The sequence below is a fragment of the Rhipicephalus sanguineus genome, chromosome 3 (genome assembly GCF_013339695.2).
Source record: "Rhipicephalus sanguineus isolate Rsan-2018 chromosome 3, BIME_Rsan_1.4, whole genome shotgun sequence".
NCBI classification, from domain to species: Eukaryota; Metazoa; Arthropoda; class Arachnida; order Ixodida; family Ixodidae; genus Rhipicephalus; species Rhipicephalus sanguineus.
The window spans coordinates 101,620,267-101,643,862 of record NC_051178.1 but is presented as its reverse complement, the minus strand read 5'-3'; the positions used below and the strand labels follow the sequence as shown (position 1 = coordinate 101,643,862).

The 23,596-nt window shown below is 46.9% G+C and overlaps 2 protein-coding genes across 2 annotated transcripts; one reads left to right on the top strand and one right to left on the bottom strand.

Annotated features, from left to right (window-relative positions):
• Positions 1 to 3,571: 3,571 nt before the first annotated feature.
• Positions 3,572 to 11,677, top strand: LOC119385705 (uncharacterized). Its single transcript, XM_037653098.2, has 6 exons — positions 3,572 to 3,578; positions 6,548 to 6,764; positions 7,309 to 7,420; positions 7,758 to 7,821; positions 8,025 to 8,323; positions 11,368 to 11,677. Exons 1-6 carry the CDS (start codon positions 3,572 to 3,574, stop codon positions 11,581 to 11,583), a joined length of 915 nt encoding a protein of 304 aa, XP_037509026.1. The 3' UTR covers positions 11,584 to 11,677.
• Positions 11,678 to 15,737: 4,060 nt separating this feature from the next.
• On the bottom strand, positions 15,738 to 17,060 carry LOC119385704 (putative nuclease HARBI1). The gene is made up of 3 exons (XM_037653097.2): positions 16,635 to 17,060; positions 16,385 to 16,526; positions 15,738 to 16,096 (listed from the first exon to the last, which is right to left on the bottom strand). Exons 1-3 carry the CDS (start codon positions 17,058 to 17,060, stop codon positions 15,738 to 15,740), a joined length of 927 nt encoding a protein of 308 aa, XP_037509025.2.
• Positions 17,061 to 23,596: the final 6,536 nt, after the last annotated feature.

The window sequence follows — 23,596 nt, the reverse complement described above, 5'->3', positions numbered from 1 at the left end:
GGTAATGTCTGGTACACTAGATAGCGCTCACAGTTCAGGATGTACGCACAATTGAAAAGGTGTGAGTGGCGCCGTGTTACGGCAAAGATCAGGTGAAACCTGCGGAGTATACCGGCGCAGCTGCTGTTTTTTCTAGCCGGGAGGCAGAAACTCATGTCACTCTATTTCCTGCAATATTAATTAGAACTAACAGACAATAATGCCAAGGAAAGTATAGAGGATGTTATTTGTAGTAATTGGAATATCAATGTGAAGAAAGTAAAGTGGACGAAAAGATAACTTGCCGCCGGCAGGGACCGAACTTGCGACCTTCCAATAACGCGTCCGATGTTCTACCACTGAGCTACGGCGGCGGTCATACCCCGTCCACTTCATAGGGTACACATGTGCATTTAAACCTAGGAGTGTTAGTCAGCGCCGATCACAGCCATGGCGGCGAGTGTGGAACACTCTTTTTCTGCCTTTTGGCGTCACGTAGCAAGTGACCTTTTTTTACGAGCTGGCAGCTGACCAATAATCCCTCGCATACTACCTGAAGGCACCAAGTCTGCCAGAACGAGACCCTCGCTATGAATGAGGGAAAGAAGGTGACTTTTAAGGGCTCGTTTTTCTTTGTCATACACCCTTAACCTCCCCTATACTTTCCTTCGCATTATTGTCTGTTAGTTATGATTAACATTGTGTCTAACAAAGAAAAACAAGCCCCTAAAAGTAATTCGAAGGTCGCAGGTTCGGTCCCTTCCGGCGACAAGTTATCTTTCCGTCCACTTAACTTTCTTCAGATTTATATCCCAATTATTACAAATAACACCCCCTATACTTTTTCTTGGCAATATTGTCTCTTAGTTCTAATTTATATTGTGTCTAACAAAAAAAAAAAAACGAGCCCCTAAATGTCATTTTCTTTCCTTCTATTTCCCACAGTCGCCTGTACGGATGGTATGTTTGAGGCCAGTATATTTCTGTGTAATCTCTGCATAGGTGACCTCAAGAAAAAGATCGCGTCAGTCCGCAATTATAGTATTATGTAGGGCTTCCACAATATCTAACCGACAAACAGAGAAAAGATGACTTGCTTACTAGAGCGAGCGTCTTATTTAATTTCTCCTCGTCTTTCGTTTACCTTTCTCGGGATTTCCTCATCCCCCGCCACACTGCATGTTTCAACTGCGACTTTCCAACCAGTGTGGTCCCCTAACGCGCCTCCGGTTTCGATGAGCTCGAGTAGGTAGGCTTCGAGAAAATGCGACCTGCTGCCGAATAGTCCAGGGATGATAGCCTCAGATGCTTGAATCCTCGACATCAACCAACGACGACGGGCCCCTTGTGTCCAGTGTGCGAAAGTGTGAATTTTTGCACACTGCACACAAGGGGCCCGTCTTCGACACTTTCGAAAGTGGGAATTTTGGATCGTCAGCGCGGCTAATCAAAAGATTTGGGCCCATATTAAACACGGACGATGCCTCTCAAACAAAGAGATATCGGTTTTAAAGCACCCATTAAAAATGTCGATTAATCGATTAAAAGATTCCACCGAAAGCAATTAATCGATTAAAGGCTAAATCGATTAACGATTAATCAATTAAAAATTTTAATCGACCATCCCTAGTTCAAAGGTTCCGTTTTCGCCGAACTGCGCTTCGCCCGGCGCTCTGCTTCGCCCACGCGGTCGCGTGGTCGCGTCTCAGGGGTAGTTTCGGGATCGCGTACTGCCGGGTGTGTTTTGCGCGCTCGTGAAAGTCGCTCTGACAGAAAGTTCAACAAAATGCCGCATGCAACGACACTGGCACTACGAGTCCTCAGTAGCATACCGCGTTCATCGGGGCTCAAGTCGCTGAATTGGAGCCCAGCGTCGCGAACCAATGCTGTCTCATTGTCAAGTTCTCCGTCCACATCCATTGCGGCGATTGCGGCAAGCTTCGATGGCTTCGATGTGTGGGTCCCGCTACTTTCGCTCTGCTGCTACTAGTGTCGGCGGCCGCGCAGTAAAGGCGGGCAACGTTGGGCACGACAGCAGTGACGTATGAAAGTCGGATTTCAGGCGCGTGATTTGAAGTGCGCTAACGCGATGCGGACCACTAAAACGTGATTTTATTTCAAAATAAGCACTTCCTTGGCATAAAAGTAGCACTACGAGGTTTATTTCGACAATCAACGCCGACTTAATATTTGCCTTTAGTGTCCCTTTAAGGCCATCCTGATTAAGCCAGATTAGGCTAATCCGAATTAAGTTAATCTTGAGCAAGTCTCTTATCAGTAAGTTGAAATTGCCTAGCCATTGGGTGACTAAGTGTGGTCCCAACAAAACAATAGAAATTAAGCCGGGTTAATCTAGCCTGGATTAAGCTAATCCAGGCTAATGTAATCCCGAAACAGCCATTTTGAGTAAATTCAGTTTGTCTAGTCAGTTGGATGATAGAGTATGGCCATAAAACAGTGTGGTTAAGCGATTAAGCTAATCTGCATTAAGCTAATCACAAGCAAGTGAATTTGGAGTGAGGCTGTCTTGCCTGTTAGAGCTCTATGACCGGTTCATGTCAGAGCTCTAACAGAGCTCCATGTTAGAGCTCCATGGCCGGGTCACGTATGTCATGACGTAGACGACATGATTTTCATGTTGTGAGCAGTCATTTATATTCATCTTACACTGTTATCGTGCCCTGTCAATTTTGGTATACTGAAAGTTAATAAAAGAGCCTTTAGAGCTGTATTGCCGAGTCATATGTATGTCATGGCCTGCATGACATGATTTATGTGTTATTACTAGTCATTTATGTTAGTCATACTTTCTTACCGTGCCATGTCAATATTGGTAGTCAACAAGTTAATAAATTCGCCATTGAAGCCCCATGACTTGGTCATGTGTGTCATGGCGCACATGACATGCATGACATGATTTTCATGTTAGGACCAGTCAGCTATGGTAGTTATGCCCTCTTATCATCTCGCGTCAGTATTGGTAGACACCAAAATAATAAAGTGGCTTTAGAGCTCCTTGACCGGGTGATGCATGTGATAGCCTACATGACATGCATGAGAAGGTTCTCGTGTTATGATCAGCTATTTATGTTATTCATAATCTCTTATGCCATGTAAATGTGGTACTCAAAAAAGTTAATAAAACCGCCATTAGAGCTCCATGACCGGGTCATATATGTCATGGCGTACATTACATGCGTGACATCTTTTTGGTGTTATGACCAGTCATTTTTTTCCATCTTACGCTGTTATCATGCCCTGTCAATTTTGGTATACATAAAGTTAATAAAACGGCCGTTAGAACATTATGACTGTGTCATGGCGCACATGACATGCATGACATGCTTTTCGTGTTATCACGTCATTAATGTTAGCCATACGCTCCTATCATGCCATGTCAGTTTTGGTACACATCAAGTTAATAAAACGGCCGTAAGAGCTCCATGACCGGGTCATGTATGTCATGGCCTATATGACATGCATACAAGGTTTTCGTGTTATGACCAGTCATGTATATTTTCCTCATTCTCTTATCATACCATGTCAATTTTGGCATACATGAAGTTGACCAAACGGCCGTTGTAGCTCGACCATGTCACGTATGTCATGACGTACATTAAAGGCATGTCATGGTTTTTATGTAATGAGCAGTCACTTATGTTTTTCACATGCTCTTGTCATGCCATGTCAATTTTGGTACTCGTCATCTTAATCAATCGGCCGCGAGAGCACGAGGACCTACGCAGCCAGTGAGATAGACCGACAGAACGCTCTAAATGCCTTTATTTCGCCATGAAATGCTTCGTGCGTAATAATTAGTGCCTAATCTAATTGTTACCAACATTGTATGTGCTAACCCTACCGCCAGAAGCAGAGGCGTAGCCAAGAGGGGGGTTGGGGGGGTTCAACCCCCCCCCCCCCCCCCCGAAATGTTTCAGTTTTGCTTGCGTATATATACACGCACACATACAAACGCACGCACGAACATACATACAGTATGGTTGAACCCCCCCCCCCCCGAAAAAAATTTCTGGCTACGCCCATGGCCAGAAGGGATAAACTGAGCCAAATTACCGCTCATTTCGCTGAAAGCGTTCCATCTTTGCATGCCAGGCGTTGCCACCGAACGCGAACGTTTGAACCAATATGGCGTCCACAGAAGTAGTGTCTGCACCCTGTTCCGGAGGAGAACATAGGCACCCTAGTTTCGCAAGACGTGTGGCGCCACATGTCGGAGCAGTATTGGGTAGTACCAAGGAGGTTATATACTATTTTCTTCTGGAGTGGAGGTGGCGCCCCCGTAAGTGAAGCCGGTCGCCGCCATATTGCAAAAGGAAAAACTCGGAAGCAGACGACGGAGTGCGCTCCGTTGCCCCGCCGTCGCAGTTGTCTTTGGGGACGGTGGCATGCTTTTGTAAAGCAGTTAAACATTTTACGAGGCCATCGTGACTTCGTGCGTCGCTTATGGCTGCACAAATCGCAATAAGAAGACGCCTGGGATCACTTTTCACGTGTAAGTGTCCTCACTTCGTCCGCTGACGATTGTCTGTTTTTCCGTGCATGCTGTCAAACTGGAAACAATTTGAAAGGTGCGCATACATGTAATACATGCGTACAGTTGTAGCGAAGAAAATTTTACGCTTTAAATGTTCGCTGACACGACGTTGTACGTGATTTTTAAGTGTATACACGAAGTGGGTGCAGTCTAGCTGGACGTACCGAGCAATATTGGTACGAGTAGGAAGTCAGAACGCCCTTAGAATTCCGAGCTTTCTGGTGTTTTCTTGCAAGTCAAGACTGACGGCGTGCATGCATATTTATCCGGTGCATGGATATCGAATTTGATGGATGTTTATCGAGGAATTGGCAAACGCAACATTCCATGACGTGATTATCCGTGTTACATGTTTCCAAAAGACTGCGCGCAGCGTTCTACCTGGGAACGTGCCGGTCGAAGAAGTGGTTAGAGAGCTAAGGACGGTTACCAGCTCGACCAGCTCTGACCACCTCTGCTCCATGTAAAACAATTTTATCTCTAAAATAAGGTGCCGCCCGTTTCATGGCCGATACCCCGCGGTGGGTTGCGCCAGGTTGCCAAGGAACAACCAACCAACCAACCAACCACCTCTGCTCTATTCACTTCGCAGAATGCTGCTTCGACAGAACGGGGCAGACGGCCTGGCACCTACAATTTGTACCTACAATTTTTCCTGCTTTCCCAGCGCATCTACAAAGCCTGTTAGTTTCTACCTCCTTGACGTAGCTTCAACACAAATAGTTACGAAAAGAAAAAATTGCGGCAAAAGCAAGATGTAACTCTTTTGAAATCCGACCAAACCGAAATCGAAACACCGAAGGACGCGGCTGCTTTAGTTTTTTATGCGTCTAGTCTGAGAGGGCGAGAGCTACCTCGTTTCGAGGCTGTGCGCGCTGCGCTTGCCGTGATGGCACACGTCGCCCACGTAGGTTAATGCTTGCGAATCCTGCTTCTGGCCAAATGTTCGCGTGATTGATGTGTGCTTATGTAAAGAGAATAAGTGCGTTCCACGTTAGCTTGTGGTTACCCCTTGAACACTGACGCCGTTACAACACAAAAACCCAGTTCCTAGTAACACATATGTAATTACAGCGCGCTCGATATACGAAGCACCCCTTCGACAACAGATTAGTCTGCAGCTGACATAATAGTATGACATAATTGTTTCATAAACGAGAAGAGGCAACTGTTCGTGGGTTTAAAGCAGTTTCCATCTCATTTTTTGATTGTGGGACTGCAAACCAACGCGCGCGCCGCGCGTATTCCATTGCCGTCTATGGCGGTCGCGCCGTGTTTTTCCTCTAGCTACATGGCCGCCGGCGGCTTCACTTGCTCCCGTTGGCGGCGGCCGGGACTGCCACTCCAGAGGTTCTATAGAACCTCCTTGGGTAGTACAAAGACCGACTCCCTCGCAAAGTTTGCTGTGGGACCAGGGGTGCTATCGCGGAACGATTCTATTTTTTATTCCAATGCTTTTCCGCGTGACGTCTTCGCTTGCGTCAGCGCTGGGCGGGAACGCGCAACGTTTTTTGAAATTGTCCAATCACGAGCTCTCTGTGTTGCCCGGATGTTTCTTTTTCTTTTCTTCGCCCTTTCAGGGGCCGTATAGTTATTTTATTTAATAAGAAAGCGTGTAATGAAACTAATGTCGTATGCTTAATGAACTAAAATTGTTTTACAAATGGAACACATCAAAATGGTAGGTATTTAAATCAAAGAAAACACAAGTATCTCTATATTTTGAGTCGTAGCCGTATTTGCGCCATATGTGCAGCCAAGCCGTGTCATTCAGCGCAAAGAAAATGGCTGCCGATGTCAAAAGAACAGCTGTGTGTGTGTGGTCGCCCGTAATACGTCGCAATTAGTGCAAGGTGGGGATGGTTACTGTCGGCTAAGAAGAATATTAGACTCTGCGATCTTTCCGGAAGCCGCGCAATCTGCTGAACCGAGGTGAGTAGAAACGTGTCGTGCCGTGGTGTGTGTTCTCGGCTGCATGCATCCGTCTGACGAGTTTCTTTTTTTTATCTGTAGCAACGCAACGGAGAAGAAATCCGAATGACTGTGAAGCGCTACATAGTCAACAAGATGCGATTGAGAACTCACGAAGCAGCGAGTACCGTTTGTTGGGGCACCGCCAGCGCAAAGCGTCACTTCATGAACGCGGTGCGCTGCATCGTACGTCGACAGTACTCCGTTGCTCAAGCTACCATGCCGATCTGCGAAAGCTGCTGCTGCTTCGATTTCGAAGGTAAGTGTAGCGCAAGGAGGTTTTTTTTTAAACCTTAGTGTAGCGCATTTATTATTTTTGTTAGGTTAAAAATATAATACGGAAAAGAATGAGAGTGCGAAAATGAGAACGATTTTTGCAAGGTAGAACGATCAGCGTAGAGGAAGGTTCTGCCTCTTAAATTTCCTCTGCGGGATGGCTGATGTGGGAAGTCGGTTGGGAAAAAAAATGTCGGCGAAAGGACCGCGCGTTTCGAAAGTTCAGAGGGACATGCTGATACAGTTCCTCGAGCAGCACCCGTACCTGGGGAGATCTTGCACGGAGGTCTCCCCGCGTATGACTGCTGCTCGAAAGAAGCAGCTGTGGCAAGAAATCGCCACGCTGCTGAATCAGCAGGGGCCCGCGGTTAAATCGCCACAACTATGGCGTAACCACTGGGCGAAGATGGTCTGCGGCGCGCGCAAGGAGCTCGCGAGATCGACAAGCGAGAGAAAGTGAGCTCTGTAATAATCTGCGCCTTCATTGTCGTTTCACGTTGTGGTTGTGTTTTCTTTTTATTTTGCAGCGCCACGGGTGGCGGCAGGGTTGGCGGCGTTGACGGCCGCGTCTTGGACATCCTTGAGAGGACCGGCGCAGTCGTCACCACCCCGCCAGAGTATTACCCCGTTCCCGACGTGGTGCGTACCTTTTCTCTCGCTAATCATGTCCGTGCCAGTCAGATAGCGATAAAAGTGGGAATTGTGATTGCCGAAATTTGTTCCATTGCCACAGTCCATACTTTTAAATGCAGAATACTGTGACTTGTTATGAGAGCACAAGCATGGTACTTTAACGTGCTTACGTGATCTTGAAAGATGAATCCTTTAGCGAGATTGTGAAGATGTTCATTGTTGTCATTTTTATGCATGAAGCTTGTGCGATGGTCGGCTATACATTCGAAACTAGCTTGCTTAAACGATGCTTGTTACACCCGATACGCAGCATGTGTCATCAACGTATTATGCTCAAATGCAGGAGACTGAGGTCGAGGTGGGAACCTCCCGTGCAGCTACTAGCCGGGGGCCGAGCGACGTTGACCGTAAGGCAACCTATGTGTTTGTGCTGTGAGAACTTATGTTCTAGATATTCATGCTTTCATGACATGGAAGCATGTAGTCGTAATTATGTGTACGTGAAAATGAGGTTTCCAGGTTGAAGTTTTAGAATAGTAAAGTGGCATGTTTTCAGAGTGGTGTAACAGTAAATGAGTAATATTTCTTCTTGTTGTTTCACACACACCAGTGCAACCAATACCCCTCCAGCCACAAGTGCCGCAGCCCGGACCTTCGCAGCCGCAGCCCGGACCTTCGCAGCCGCAGCCCGGACCTTCGCAGCCGCAGCCCGGACCTTCGCAGCCGCAGCCTGGACCTTCGCAGCCGCAGCCCGGACCACAGCCTCAACCCCGCCGAAGACAGCCCAGGCAGCTGGAGGAAGCTGTGTGCCGGGCTACGGCTGAGTACGTGCGGCAGGGCCAGTGTGCTGATGCGAGGGCCGTGGCAGACCGCAAGTTCCACCACAAGATGTTGGAGCAAAACCGGCGTGTACGTATAACTACAGCCATGCACATTCACGGCATAACAAGAGTAGCACAAGTTGCCAATATCGCATCAATACTGCTCATCTTGTTCGCCAGCATGACACGGAGAAAGCAGCAGGCACGGCTTGCCTGTTAAAGCACGAGTGGCCAGCTAAAATTGGCCCATGGTAACACCGACATTTCCATTGGTGTTTGCAATTTTGTTGCTCAAGTGTGTAGTCACTTGTGCTAATAATTTCTCCGTGGCGACTGTACCTGTTTGCACGTGTAAGTGGTGTAGGTGAAATTGTAGTATAGAATGTATAAATTGGTAAACGACCTTAAAACCTACATTTAAAGAGGTCATGAATCACATCTCGGGCATGGTGAAACAAGGCATTCTACAAACATTCACTACTGTGAACACATCAGCCACATTTTGTAGTTGTATGAGGCACGCTGAGGTTGCTAGCGAATCACGCTGTTGCCATTTTTTTCGGGCGCCCTTTTTTCGTCCAGAGGCAGGTACTCACTATGTTCAGTGGCGGGTGCTTGTTATTCAACATAGAAGATATGGCATTTCCATTGGCCAGTAGCTGACTTGAATAGAGCGGTGTTTCAATCAGATGCGCTTCTTGGTGCAGTATGCCACCATGTGCCGGCGTTGCAGCGTTGGAATCGCAGTGCAGGCACGTTTCTTGACGTGCATTCAAGGTCATGACGCACGATGACGTAGCTTCTGCCCTTGTGCCATCCCTCCCTGTTAATTTCTAACACTCATGGGTATGAGACGAGGGAGGAAGCGCTTAAAGCGTGCGACAGATCGCTACTTGAAGCGCAAGACAATAAACATCAGTGCTGAGGTCAATCAGTTATTACTTGAAAAGTGGTACAGTACTCCTCTAATGGTTTTATTACTTCTTGTACACCTTCGCATGATGCAATTAGTGGTATTGCTTAGGCCCTTACTTGCCTAAATGAGGCTACACAAGCAGTTCAAGAAAAGAAGGGCAAATAGCATTCTTACCCATCTTTATGGAAAGAAGGCAGCACCTACAGATGCCTGAACGTGATGTTAAATGGATTAAGTTTCCTTATTGCTTGAACTTGGGAAAATATTTTGGTGCATATGTAAAGCGCACACTACTGCCATATTTGGGAATGTCGTACGTGTTAGGTGAACCTGTTGTGCGCATGATCTATAGACTGTTGAAGATCATTCCATTATAGTGTTCTTGTCATTGTGCCGTTCTGCAGTGCTGTTTCACATCAGTGTGTAGCCATTCACTCGCTGGTCAAAACACTACTCTGTTGTTACATTGAAATGTGAGCACTTGAGAAATTGGACTGCACCTTAAACTGCGGCACCATGTATTGACATTGCACGCGTACACTTAGTTTTGGTAGTGCTCTGCACAATAACAAAATGTACAGTAAAACCTCGTTAATTCAAAGTCACTGGGACTGTGAAAAACTTTCGAATTAAGCGGGTTTTCGAATTAACGAAACATACAAAAAGCGGGATGCAAGGAACTTTGAATTACTGAAAGTAATCAGAGGTGGTCGTTTGGCCTTCTAGTTTGCGGCTCCAAGGGTGGTTTTCCAGCAATACCCGGTCCCATTTTTGCCGCAAACCCGCGAAAACGGCGGGCCTCGCTGCTGTCAGCGCAAGAAAAAAAAGAAAGAAAGAAAAAAAAAAGTCTCGTGGTCAGCTGAAATGCGTGCCTGCGGAAAAAACGGCGTGCTTCACTGCAGCACAGTGGTGACACGCGGGCTCACCTGCTCCTCGCAGCGTCAGCGCGTCATGATGCGGCCATTCGCCCATTCTTTCTGGTAAAATAAAGAATATGATAATGGCCAGTGTGACGGAATCCGCGATCTGTTCTGGCTGGAAAACATGATCATTGAAGTTTTCGAACTGAGTTTTCGAAGGAGGCGTTACAGGCAAGAACTCCGCCAGCATTGCAAGTGCGCAAATTGCCGGAGCAACCGCCAGTCGGAGGTTTGCATACATCATGAATTCCGTCAGGTCGTCCTTTATTATCTTTTCTTTTCCAAAAAAGAAATGGGTAAATCATGACGCGCTGACGTTGTGAGAAGCATGCGACATGCTGCCCGCGTGTCACCGCTGTGTTGCAGTGAAGCACGTCATATTTTCCGCAGGCGCACGTTGTAGCTGACCACGAGACCGCGTTTTTTTTTTCTTTATTACTTTTTTTTGCGTTAGCACCAGCGAGGCTGGGTTGCTTCAACTGTCACACATTAATATCGCTGCACTGCATTGCCCTGTGGCTCCTAATGGCCGTCGCTTCCGCGGAGTTGCGGCGAAATCGGGATCGGGAATTGGCACAAGGCACCCAAAGTTTTCGAATTAACCGGGCTGGCGCTGACCACCGCTTCAAAATATCCACTCAGATTTACATTGGAAAATACGGGACCGCAGAAACCCTTCGAATTAAGCGGGATTTCGAAATATCCGAGTTCAAATTAATGAGGTTTTACTGTACTTGCATCCAAACACTGAGGCGCTGAGGAAGTCAATCATTATGTTTACAAGTGCTACCACCCGCCACGGAGGTCTAGTGGGTACGTTGCTTCACTGCTTACCCACAGGTCACGGGATCAAATGCCGGACGTGGTGGCCGCTTTTTCGATGGAGGCGAAAGAAAATGCTACAGGCCCATGTACCTAGACTTAGGAGCATGTTAAAGAACCCCAGATGGTTGAAGTTTGCGGAGTCCTCCACTAAGGCATCTCCCATAGTGATGTCATGGTTTTGGGACAAAAAACACTAACATTTGTTATTACGAGTGCCACCACTAAGCGGTGCACTTGCTTATTCATGTTCACGTCACGTATGTTTATGCTAGCAATCTGTGGGCCTAATGTGTTGATGTTGTGAAACAAACAAGCATAGATGGTCACAGCGATTGTTATGCATGTTTGTTTGGTGCAATCAAAGTCAATAATAGTATGCACTGAAAATACTACTATTCAGGAACAATTCAATTATAATCTGAGGCCTTGGTACCATCTTCTTGTAAATACATGAATTTTTTTCTCAACCAGCATCACGAGGCCCAGATGGCCAGCCAAGAACGGCTGGAAAACCAGCTCTGCCGCCTGACCGAAGAGGTGGGCCGGCTGCGCCACGTTCAGCAGCAGCGCCTCGACCAAGAGCGCAGGGCGAATGACTGTACTCAGCGCCTGCTGCAGCAACTTTTGGAGGCCCTGGCCGGTGGGGCTGCACTAGTCACACGCCCACCTCAGCCTCCTAGCGCCTAAATTTTATTGATATATACTGAGTATGCACAGCGCAATGAAACGAAGGCAAGAGAAGCACGCAAACGACATAGACTGGCACTGACTTCCAACTGAATTATTGAAAAGCATGAAGCCCGCTTTTACGCATGTGCACATCTTATCAGCAACTGAAACGAGTCATGAGTGAGCATCCATCTCTCTGTCACTTAGATACACGCTTGGCGTAATTACACACTTGATACCGGATTTCCTAATGTGGGCTGCCTCGAAGTGCATTTACACTTGTTGCAGTGATATGCAAGATGTCCGCCTGAATTGTTTTTTTACAAAAAAAAAATACTCTTGTGCTCTGATGTTGAAACGTAGCCCGCCGGCCCAATGTACTCTTTTCCACAGCTGAGTGGCATCTTGTATAGCACGTGAGGCACACAGTCGGTGTAACGATGAGCATGCTTCTTCGTGCAGGATTTTTTCTATTCTTTGGTGAGCATAGGGCAAATCTGACCTAACTTACAAGGCGCAGAAAACACCACTTTGACGTCATACCTTTGGGTGATCTTCTTAAGATTGCGATGTGGTGTGAAAGTGGTGTTTTCTGCGCCTTGTAAGTTAGGTCAGATTTGCCCTATGCTCACCAAAGAATAGAAAAAATCCTGCACGAAGAAGCATGCTCATCGTTACACCGACTGTGTGCCTCACGTGCTATACAAGATGCCACTCAGCTGTGGAAAAGAGTACATTGGGCCGGCGGGCTACGTTTCAACATCAGAGCACAAGAGTATTTTTTTTTTTGTAAAAAAACAATTCAGGCGGACATCTTGCATATCACTGCAACAAGTGTAAATGCACTTCGAGGCAGCCCACATTAGGAAATCCGGTATTGTGTGTGTAATTACGCCAAGCGTGTATCTAAGTGACAGAGAGATGTATGCTCACCCATGACTCGTTTCAGTTGCTGATAAGATGTGCACATGCGTAAAAGCGGGCTTCATGCTTTTCAATAATTCAGTTGGAAGTCAGTGCCAGTCTGTTGTTTGTGTTTTTCTCTTGCCTTCGTTTCATTGCGCTGTGCATACTCAGTATATTCAACACATGTACCAACCATCAACGGATCCTTCTAGCATAAATTTTACGGAGGAAGGAATTTTTGTCACTTTTTTTTTCTTGGCACACTTGCCCATCTACCACTGATGGTATGAAGCCCCAGTATCTGTAACATACAACAGTTCTTTATGTCACCATTTCATTAAGGCACAACTGCAACATTTTAGTACAGTAGACTCTCAATAAACGAAAATCTCTTAAATGAAACTGCTGCTTAAATGGAACAGCTGCCTCTAACATGATTGGTTTTGTGCTTGAATTCTGCACCCCTTTTCATCTCTCAGTAAACGAAACTCCTGTTAAATGAAACATATTTTCCTGGTCCCTTCAGCTTTCGTTTAACAGGAGTCTACTGTAATGCCCAGCAGGAGTGTCCAAACTGCAATGCTGTACCACCAGCTGACAGTGGACGGCAAATTGAAAGGTGTCTCATTGTTCTAATTCTACATTACTTATGATGCCTCATGGCAAGTCTTTTGCATTTTAATCCTGTCTCACGAAATGGCAACATTGCTTTCTTCAGTGCAATGTCTTCATAGGCTAAATGTGTAAGAAGCGTCGCACACAAAAAAAAAAATCTTGTGACAAAAATTCCTTCCTTGTGTTCCTTCCCTGCATTCATCTAGTCTCATCTATGTAATGTGTTGAGGCAGGAAAGTGAGATTGTTTTTTATATTTTGTTCATTCTGTGTAGTTTGACGACTTTATAGCTTGTCCCTTGCGTCACATTAACTCGGCACATGGTGAATGCATGTTTCCTTTGTTTTCATTGTATGCTTTTTTTATTTTTTGATTAACACAATGTTATGGGAGTTGCACATGCCTTCTCTTTTACTGTGACATGTGTATTTTTGGATACAGGCTGTGATCCCTTTAGTGTTTTTTTTGTGGTTCACTTTGAATGTAGCCTTTATGTGCAATATTGCTCATTTATAAAAAATGTGCACTCAGTGCTTACTTTTGCATGTGGAGGCGCAATCATTCCTGCCAGTAAACAATAGTTTGTATGCATTTAAATACCAATTAAGGTGACTTCCAGATGAGCAACTTTCATGAAAATATGTACCTTACTAGTGGCAATACACAATAGACTTAAAAAACATTGTTTGACGTTGTGTGATATCAACAAAGCATACCTTTGCACTTTGTCTTCGGGAGGGAAGTCATGGCAATGTGATATGCTGTATGCTTCCCTGCATTGCAGGAATGCGATGTTTCGAGTACTTTTACTGTTTGACGTAGGAGATACAGCCGTGACCACATACTGGTGGTAGGACACTGTTACGTAAAGTCAACTTAACAGTGTTTTTTTTAATGGATTACTGTCAATTACTCATGTAGTGTGATGCATGTAAACATTTGGATGTTTTTTTTTTTGTGTGCTCTGTCATCAGCTGCATGAAAGGAACAACCAGTGAAACGTTATCTGCCATTAGTGGTGCATTATTACAAGCAAACGCGGTTCATGGTATCGTGTTCTAAGCTACTGTTCTTACAAGATGTACCATACTGTGTGACATCCAATGCAGTTTCCATACAGTAGTTACATTATTGTATAAACAGAATGTGTTGCTTGAATGAATTGTTCGAGGAAAAAAAGGAATGAATATTTATGCAAGAAATAAAACATCAACTTTGAGGGCTTTTATTTGCGCATATGATGCTGGCTTGCATTGTACAAACTGTGCAGACACATTACACAGCTCTTTTTACAAGCACGGACAGGTTGTGTGCATTCATCAACAGTGAAATATTTCCTTTTGTCACGCGATTAGGGTGCACGTACCGGGGTTCCTCGTTTGCAGGGTTTGTACGGGAAGTATTGGAAGCAGCACAAGCATCAAAACGAAATTTAATATCTGGACACACCCTGTGTACATGCTATGACTGCTACTACACTTTGCATCTTGTACTTGTGCTGTAACTAGAAAATTCCAAGTTACTGAGTACCGTTCTTCCAGTACAGGCACTTTACGTTCACGTTATGCTCATTGGTAATTTCACTTTTCTGCATATGACTGCACTTCAAGTGAGGCATGTTCTCTGGCATGGCAGATAATGAATTTCAACAGCATTTCTGTCTCTTGAACACTGTGCGATGGTTGTGTGGTCAACTGACATAGGAACTGGAAGTGGAGTGAACGACGACACTTCTAAAGGAGCGGAAGGTGTTGTGTGCGTTGCATTTTTGTGCAATCGGAGGCTTCATTGCTTCCATAGGGAGTGAAAAGACAAACAGGAATGGATGTCAATGAGCACTGCGAAATGACAGCATACAGCTATCTCAGGCGGGACAAAAGAAATGCAGAACATACCTACAGGCAGAACAAGTTGTTCCCCATCTCATTCACAGCAGCAAAAATTCTAACAGCTACATCACAATCGCTCGTATGCCAAGACAAACGAGAGACCTTTCATATGTAAAAAAGACAGAACCATGGTTGCATTTCAGTGGATATTACAGGGCAATGGCACATACTCGACAGCAGCAGCAGCAGCAGCATCAAAGGGGCTACATTTCGTTACTAAGCAATGAAAACTTTCGAATGTAAAAAAAAAAAGTAACATTGCAGTGCATGCTATGCAACACAATTCAGCCACATTGCTTCACCCATTACACAGTTGTGAAAAGAAGTCGCCAGACAAAATATTGGCGCGTAAAAAACAACACAGCTTTTATCCCACCCTCAGCAGCAAGCTTAACACATGAAATGTTGTATGGATATGACCACGCTCCAGTGCAGTGTATGTTCATACTTTTGTTTTACACTGGCTTTTCTGCAAGAATGCATATGTTCTCTTTTCATCACAATTCTTGTACCATGCCTGAAAGAGGTCACACATCAACGCAGTAATAATATGTGTAAATCAATTATTTGACATCTCTTAAATACACATTACTCCAACTGCTGCTTTACGCATCTACCAACGATGCTGTTGGCGTCGCAACCGCCGGCGCACCCTCCTCAAGTACTCGTAGTGCTGCGCACGGGTGGTGCCAAAGCGCGCAATGACACCGTCCCGTACTGCGCGCCCTCTTAAATAATAGCTTCTTGTGGCCCTGTTTCGGGTCAAACCCTGTTGGATGGGGGATGGTTAGAATCTTCGCTGCTGGTGCTGCTGCTGCTGCTGCTGAAAAAGTCTTCAATGCCTTCAAACTCATCAACCGGCTCAGTGGCACCCTCACCTAAGCATAGATTATGAAGGGAAGCACATGCTGCAATAATGTCAGCAGCACGCTCTGGCTCGTGGTGGAGGGTGCGGTAACGCTGCAAGCACCGGAAGCGGGCTTTAAGCATGCCAATGCACCGCTCCACAATGGAGCGCATGGTGATGTGCTCAGCGTTGAACCTGCCTTCGGCACTGCGCTCGGAAGGATCACCAGAGACCGGGATGAGGAGCCACGGCTCCAATGGGTAGCCACTGTCACCTGCACAAAGACGGAAATAGTGTACTATGCTACGTATACCCATGTAGCATAACGTTAGTAGTCAACATCAGAGGCCATAATGTTACATCACTGCTGCAACAATTGTCGAGACCCTTAGTGCAGTGCTCTATTCATTTGTTCTGATCACTTGGGCCACATCCTTCTAAAAAGAAGTCGCACAGTGATTGCACTACTACTTTTTTTTTTTTAAACCTTCGGGCAGGACCCAGGGGGGTCTCAAAATTTTTTAACACAACTTCTCCCGTGAGGAAAACGTTTTAATCTCACCAAGCAGGTATTCGCCTGGCTCTGCAATGCGCCCCGCCAGGAACCGTCGGCGCAGCCAGGTCGTCTGCCAGACGAACGAGTCATGGTCTGACCCCGGTCGCATAGGGTCGATGGCCAGGATCCGCATCGCCGCATCGCAGATCTGGGAAAGCGTGCGCGGCGAAAGCCCATTGTTAGCAAGCAAACACAACAAAAGATGCCGGCGCGGGCGCAGTAAAACGAAAGGCAAACAAGTCGGAGGTTAACTCACGATCATAACGTTGAGGGCGTAGAAGTGCTTCCTGCACATGAACGAAGCCTTGCGGGGTCCCTTGGGCGCCTTGATGCCGATGAGGGTGCCGTCGATGCAGCCGATCACTCCCGGAATGGCGCCGAGCCGAAGGAAGCCTTCTTTCACGGCCGCCTTTTCTTCGGTCGTCGTCGGGAAGCGCACCCACCCATTTTGCGCGCCCACTTTCACTATAGCTTGAGCGACGCGTTTGACGCATTCGCTCACAGTCGATTGCGCCATGTGAATCGTCGTCTCGCTCCCGGTCGCAAAGAAGCGCAGCGCACACAACACCTTTTGTTCCACTGAGAGCCGCGTCGCTCGCACCCCTTCCAGTTCCTCGGCCAGTTGACCACACAACCATCGCAGTTTCCTTCGAGAGTCGAAAATGCCGCCGAAATTCGTCATCCGTCATGTCAAACGCATCGTCGGGCTCGCGTTGTTGTCGCCGGCGTCGCATGAGCGCAACCGCCATCCCGATCAGCGGAGCCGCCATTTTCGATGCTTTTCCAAACGACCCGCTCTCTGGCGATGCGTTTTGCTAAAAACTATGCCTTTTCTCTCTGCATAATGAGTGTGTAAACGTCATTTTGACGTCACGCTTTTTTATGGTTGTTTGATTGACAAATAACATGGCCTCCCTTCGACCAATCGGAGACGACTAATGGCGGCGAAAAGCATAGAAAAAGGAATAGAATCGTTCCGCGATAGCACCCCAGGTCCTTGCGAGTGCGAAACAACGAGTAAGCTTAATATTGCGTGTGTTTGAGCATTTAACACTCAAAAAGAGAGCTAAAGCCTGAAGGTAGAGGGGCTTTACTCTCCGCTAGTCGGACGCGCCACCGAACTACACCGAACCGCCATGAAGTGCTTGCTGGATCACTCGCCAGAACGACGGCGAAAACGGCAGCAGTCGAGACCACTCCGCACGCTACTAAGAAACACCTCAATCGACGGTACAGTTGCGTTGTAAATTGCCACGGACGCAAAAGGACTGGATAACAACGTTCATTTTTACCGATTTCCATAGTTATCGTACGAAGCAGAAAGGCGAGAGCGCTGGATACGGGCCGTTGCGAGCTTGTTGGTTAGGCGAAATACCCGCGCGTTCTCCACAGCCGGTATCATGAGAAAGTGTGATAATGCGGCTCTGCTGTTTTGTGCAGCCCTGACGGAGAACCGCGGTAATCTTTAAAATGAAGCTCAGCAGAGGCTCTGACCGCGGTGCGTGCCGTGTAACACGGAGTGAGCAGGTAAAGGCAGACTGAAGACGCGTGATACACACGCCGCGACATGTCACCACACAGCATCGCGCACGTACGTTTTGAAGGCTCAGAGTTTCGGTTCTAACTATATCTAACATGTGCGTCATACAAGTAAATCGCAAAATGTTGGTCGTGACTAAAGTCACTGTAACGGGAAAAGTACCGCGTTCGTTTTCTCTTCGCCGCCGCGCCTTTTCGGCGGCTTCGCCACATAAACGGTCCAGCTCTCTCGCCTCTCGCCAGTGTCTCCCGGCCGCCGACGCACGGCGCTTTGGAGGGCGATTGTTTTTATATCCTCAGAAAAGCGTGCAGGAACATTATGATATCACGTATCATTTTGACACTTCATCGCAAACCTATCAAGGCATCAAAGAACGCCTGGGTGCTGCGCTTTTGGGTGCAGTAACCGGCGGGAAACGAGCAAAGCCCTCTTTGCTATTCCCAGCGGGAAAAAGGATGCCAAGCGACGGGCTGTGTGGCTGCACAGAATACGGCGGGAGAAATTTGTTCCCGCGACTGATACCCACCTTTGTGCGGTAAGCGTTTCGTTGAGAATTCGCGAATGTTGTTTCGGGGAATGTTTGCGTTTCCCCTGCAATAGTGCAGCTTGTTTCGCGTAGTTGCCGCAGAAGGTTTCGCGTGGTTGCCGCGTGGTTGCCGCGTGGTTGCCGCCTTTGGGCTCACATATAACGATCAGCGCGCCATGAATACTGACTGCTAACGATTGGTATGGCGTGACGTGACTGTATGACGAACATAAATAACAAGTGGTAACATGAAAATGATGGCACGCATGTCATGTAAGGCATGATTTACATTCCATGCTCATGGTGCACTGACGGCCGGTTCGCTGGCTTGATATGCACCAAAATCAGTATTGCATGACGTGACTCTGTGATGAACATATATAACAGGTGGTAACATGAAAATAATGGCACGCATGCCATGTGAGGCATGATTTACATGGCATGCTCATGATGCTGTCGCGGCCGGTTCGCTGGCTTTATATGCACCAAAATCGGTATTGCGTAACGTGACTGTATGACGAACATAAATACGAGGTGGTAACATGAAAATAATGGCACGCATGCCATGTAAGGCATGGTTTGCATGCCAGGCTCATGGTGCACTCGCGGCCGGTTCGCTGGCTTGATATGCACCAAAATCGGTACTGCTTGACGTGACTGTATGACGAACATAAATACGAGGTGGTAACATGAAAATAATGGCACGCATGCCATGTAAGGCATGGTTTCCATGCCAGGCTCATGGTGCACTCGCGGCCAGTTCGCTGGTTCGATATGCACCAAAATCGGTATTGCGTGACGTGACGGTGTGGGGAACATAAATACCAGTTGGTAACATAAAAATAAGGGCACGCATGTCATATAAGGCATGATTTACATGTTCCCACCTGTCACTAACTTTCGTCATGCAGGAATATCTCGGCATATCAATTTTCGTATATATGCATTTCATTAAACGACCGCGAGCGCCCTGAGGTAATGTCATGTAAATAATGTTTTACATGGCATGGCTATTATGATTTGCATGTTGTACCAGTAACTTATGTTCGTCATACACTCTTGTCTCGCCATACTATTTTTCGTGTGTATCAAGCAGCGAAGCCGCCGCGAGCGCACCATGAGCGTGGCATGTAAATCATGCCATACATGGCATGCATGTCATTATTTTCATGTCATTACCTGTTATTTATATTCGTCATACAGTCATATTATGCCGTACCAAATTTGGTGTACATCCCATTAAACGGACAGGAGAGCACAATGTCGTGGGCGGATAGATAGATAGATAGATAGATAGATAGATAGATAGATAGATAGATAGATAGATAGATAGATAGATAGATAGATAGATAGATAGATAGATAGATAGACAGACAGACAGACAGACAGACAGACAGACAGACAGACAGACAGACAGATAGATAGATAGATAGATAGATAGATAGATAGATAGATAGAAAGATAGATAGATAGATAGATAGATAGATAGATAGATAGATAGATAGATAGATAGATAGATAGATAGACAGACAGACAGACAGACAGACAGACAGACAGACAGACAGACAGACAGACAGATAGATAGATAGATAGATAGATAGATAGATAGATAGATAGATAGATAGATAGATAGATAGATAGATAGATAGATAGATACGTTCACAGTCGCAGAAGTTCGCTAAGAAATGCGCCGCATTTAATAAGTGCCGACAGCCGAGCGCGTAAATGCCGCGCAGTTCGCATTTCCTGATCGCGTTAGTACGCGTGCGTGCGCGTGTAGGCAAGTGAAAACTGGCGCTATTTCTTTCCTAATGAGTTAGAGAACAACAGTATGCTTCTTTCGGGGCTGCAAAAGCGCACGCAATGCGTAAAACATGCGTTACTCCGCGTGAAATCAACACCGTGCCGCCGCAGCTTCGGCCGCGCTGGACCAAATATGGCGGCGCGCAGGACGGTCGCGATACTTTTCCCGTTCCAGTGACTTAAAGGGACACTAAAGGCAAATATTAAGTCGACGTTGATTCTTGAAATAGCGGTCCAGAAACCTCGTAGTGCTGCTTTTGTGCCAAGGAAGTGCTTATTTTGAAATAAAATCACGTTTTTAGTGGTCCGCATCGCGTTAGCGCGCTTCAAATCTCCCGCCTGAAAATACGACTTTCACACGTCACTGCTGCCATGCCCAACGTTGCCTGCTTTTACTGCGCGGCCGCCGACACTAGTAGCAGCCGAGCGGAAGTAGCGGGACCCACAGTAGCAACAACGGCGCTGCGGCAAAGACTTGCTCGGATGGGCACATTCAAAGCCTTCACCAAGTTGCGGTTCGCCTCGTAATCCTCAGTACGAAAGTGCAGCGAGCACACGCGCAGAGGTTTTGACTGTTTAGCACACTGGCGCAATGGCATGACACTAAGCCACTTCGAGCGTAAGGGTTCATTCCGCGGCACCTAGTGAAAAGACACACCGGTTTCCTTGCTGCAGCACTGGCGTTGTGCACCATTCGGGCATCCGGCAATATCACACGCATGCGGCATTTTGTCGAACTTTCTGTCAGAGCGACTTTCACGAGCGCGCAAAACACGCACGGCAGTACGCGATCCCGAAACTGCCACTGAGACGGGCGAGGCGCAGTTCGGCGAAAATGGAACCTTTGAACCACGCGCGCCGTTCCCCATGGCAACGCCACGGAGGTTTTGTTTTCCATGAATCAAGCGGAAACGAACAAACAGCATTTTATTACGTCTTTTGATGCTCGGAATGTTCTTTTTTTACTGCTGCTAGTTTGATTACTAGTGATTTATTGTAGGCCGACTTCCATACGTCATAGGGATCATTTCGAAAATGTCCCACTCGTGGCGCTCATCATGTGATACATTTAGCCTAATTTCTCGGTAAGTAGGGTACTGCTGTTGATAATATTGCCGTTTTAGAAGTTGTCATACATTGGGCTTTCACTCTGACATAAATTGTTATTTGCCTTTAGTGTCCCTTTAAACCACCTTCACGTTTGTTTTGCCCGTGGCCTCCGCGATTGCCGTAGCTATCTCGGAGACCACTGTTCTGCCTTGGATATACCACGCGAAATTGGACACACAACTGTCCCCGTTTGCAGTATATACAAACGGAAGACAAGCATCGAGAGGTCATTTGAGAATGATAAAACAGTCCACTGCACAGGAAGCAAAAGAAGAGCTGTGTACCACTGATCATAAGATACACAGCTAAGTAAATTGATCGTGTATGTACTTCAGCGCTTTGGCATTGCGTATATACCCGATTTTAACGCATTTACGCGATAGCGAACGGATGTCGGAGGGCTTGCCTCGAGCTCGATGTCGTTCGATGCTCGCTTGTACTTACGAGTTGCAGAGCGCAGGGAATAACTGAAACTTCTGTTGCATTGTGCCAGAAGTTCGCTTTGATAGTCTTCCTACTTTTTTGAAGCGTGGATTGGCGGAAGAAGCTGTCCAGGCCATTGATTTTCAGGAAACCGCGCCTCGACAACAGCGAAAGAGCACATTCGCTTGCGGACGGCTCTTTCTACTACCCAGTTAGCGCCAGGGCTGCGATGAGGGCGCTGGTGGCGGTGTTTTTCGCAGGCCCACCTGGGCAGAGTCTGACGTATATATATACTGGTACTACAGATAAAGTGTTATTCTTTGTGAAAATCAATTTCGTTGCAACTCTCTCAAATCACAGAAGTTGTCTTTGGGGCGATCACAGCGTAGTGAAGCCAACTGTCTCTAGAATTGAAAAAATGCTTATGAATGTCGTGCAAATAAATATATGCTGAGTGTATTTCAGATAGAGCACTGCACGGGCCCGGGCCGGCCCGAAAGCCCGGGCCCGGCCCGGCCCGCGGGCCGGGCCGGGTAAGGGGTTCTTGGATCGGGCCCGGGCCGGGCTCGGGCCCCTGGTGTTCGGGCTCGGATCGGGCTCGGGCGTGCGCCAGGCCCGTATTAGGCCCGGGTCTCATACGTATAGGTATAATTGCGGGTGTACGTTGTGTGGCTTTGTTTTTGTTGTTTTGTGGGGTTTAACTTCCCGAAGCGACCCAGGCTATATGAGACGCCGTCGTTGAGGGCTCCGGGTAATTTAAACCACCTGGAGTGCATTGGCGTGCATAGAAATTGCACAGTACAAGACGTCTACAATTTTGCTCCATCGGTATGCTACATGGGATTTCAAGAAACGCCTAATATAAGTTTCCGCCATTATAGTGAGTGAAAGACGTTCTTGGGTACCGTGTAAGGAAAACAATGGTAAACTGCCTAGATTAGTGTGTATAAGATGTGCACGTTTGTATCTAGGGAAACATTTCGAGTATGCAGCTACGCTCGCATGCCCGTAGACTAGCCAACGCGACTTGTGAGTCATTAAAATCTCAGGAGCTGTTTTTCGTGCATTTAAGTGCAAGATGCGGAGCGACTCTTATCCCAGGGCAAGCGCCGTTGTTGATTTTCCCATTACTAGTGGCGATGCGCCAGACCATAGAGACACTCGTTTCCCCGAGTGGCGGTGACGGTGGCGGTGACTCGGGGAAGAAGGGTGGGACAAAGAACCTTGTTGTTTTGAACACGAAAACGTAGTGTAGGTTGGGTGCAGTTGCCTGCCGAGGAGTCAACACGACAGCTTTAATTTATGTAACGCTGCCCAGCCTGGCGTATTCCTCCCAGAAGCAGATAGAGCACGTTTTTTTCCCCATTGCATTGTGCAATAGATGAGGTTTGCAGGAGACTTGCTACTTTTACTCAACAGCCCTAGTTCGTATGCAGTTGATGTAGACTCAATTTAAAAATGTCTGCCGTGCTTTTTTCTCCACTTCATGCAGGTATTATATTTTGTAGTTGTTCTTTGAAATGCAAAAATGAGATTGCGTGGTTAGCACTGCGTGCGTAAATGAAAGAGCCAGCTATGACTCCAATTATATTTTATATTGCCCTGCAATCATTTCGCAAGAGTGTTACGCGCGTAATTCACCAAAATTATACACAGTACCGGTGAAAGTTGTGCGGCAGGTATCTTCACAATAACCGAAGGTTGGACAGTGCCTCCTTTATGCTCAAGGCATAACTAGCTGAAACGGGCCGGGCCGGGCCGGGCCGGGCCCAAACCTGTCGGGCCCGGGCCGGGTACGGGCCACATTTAGGAACAC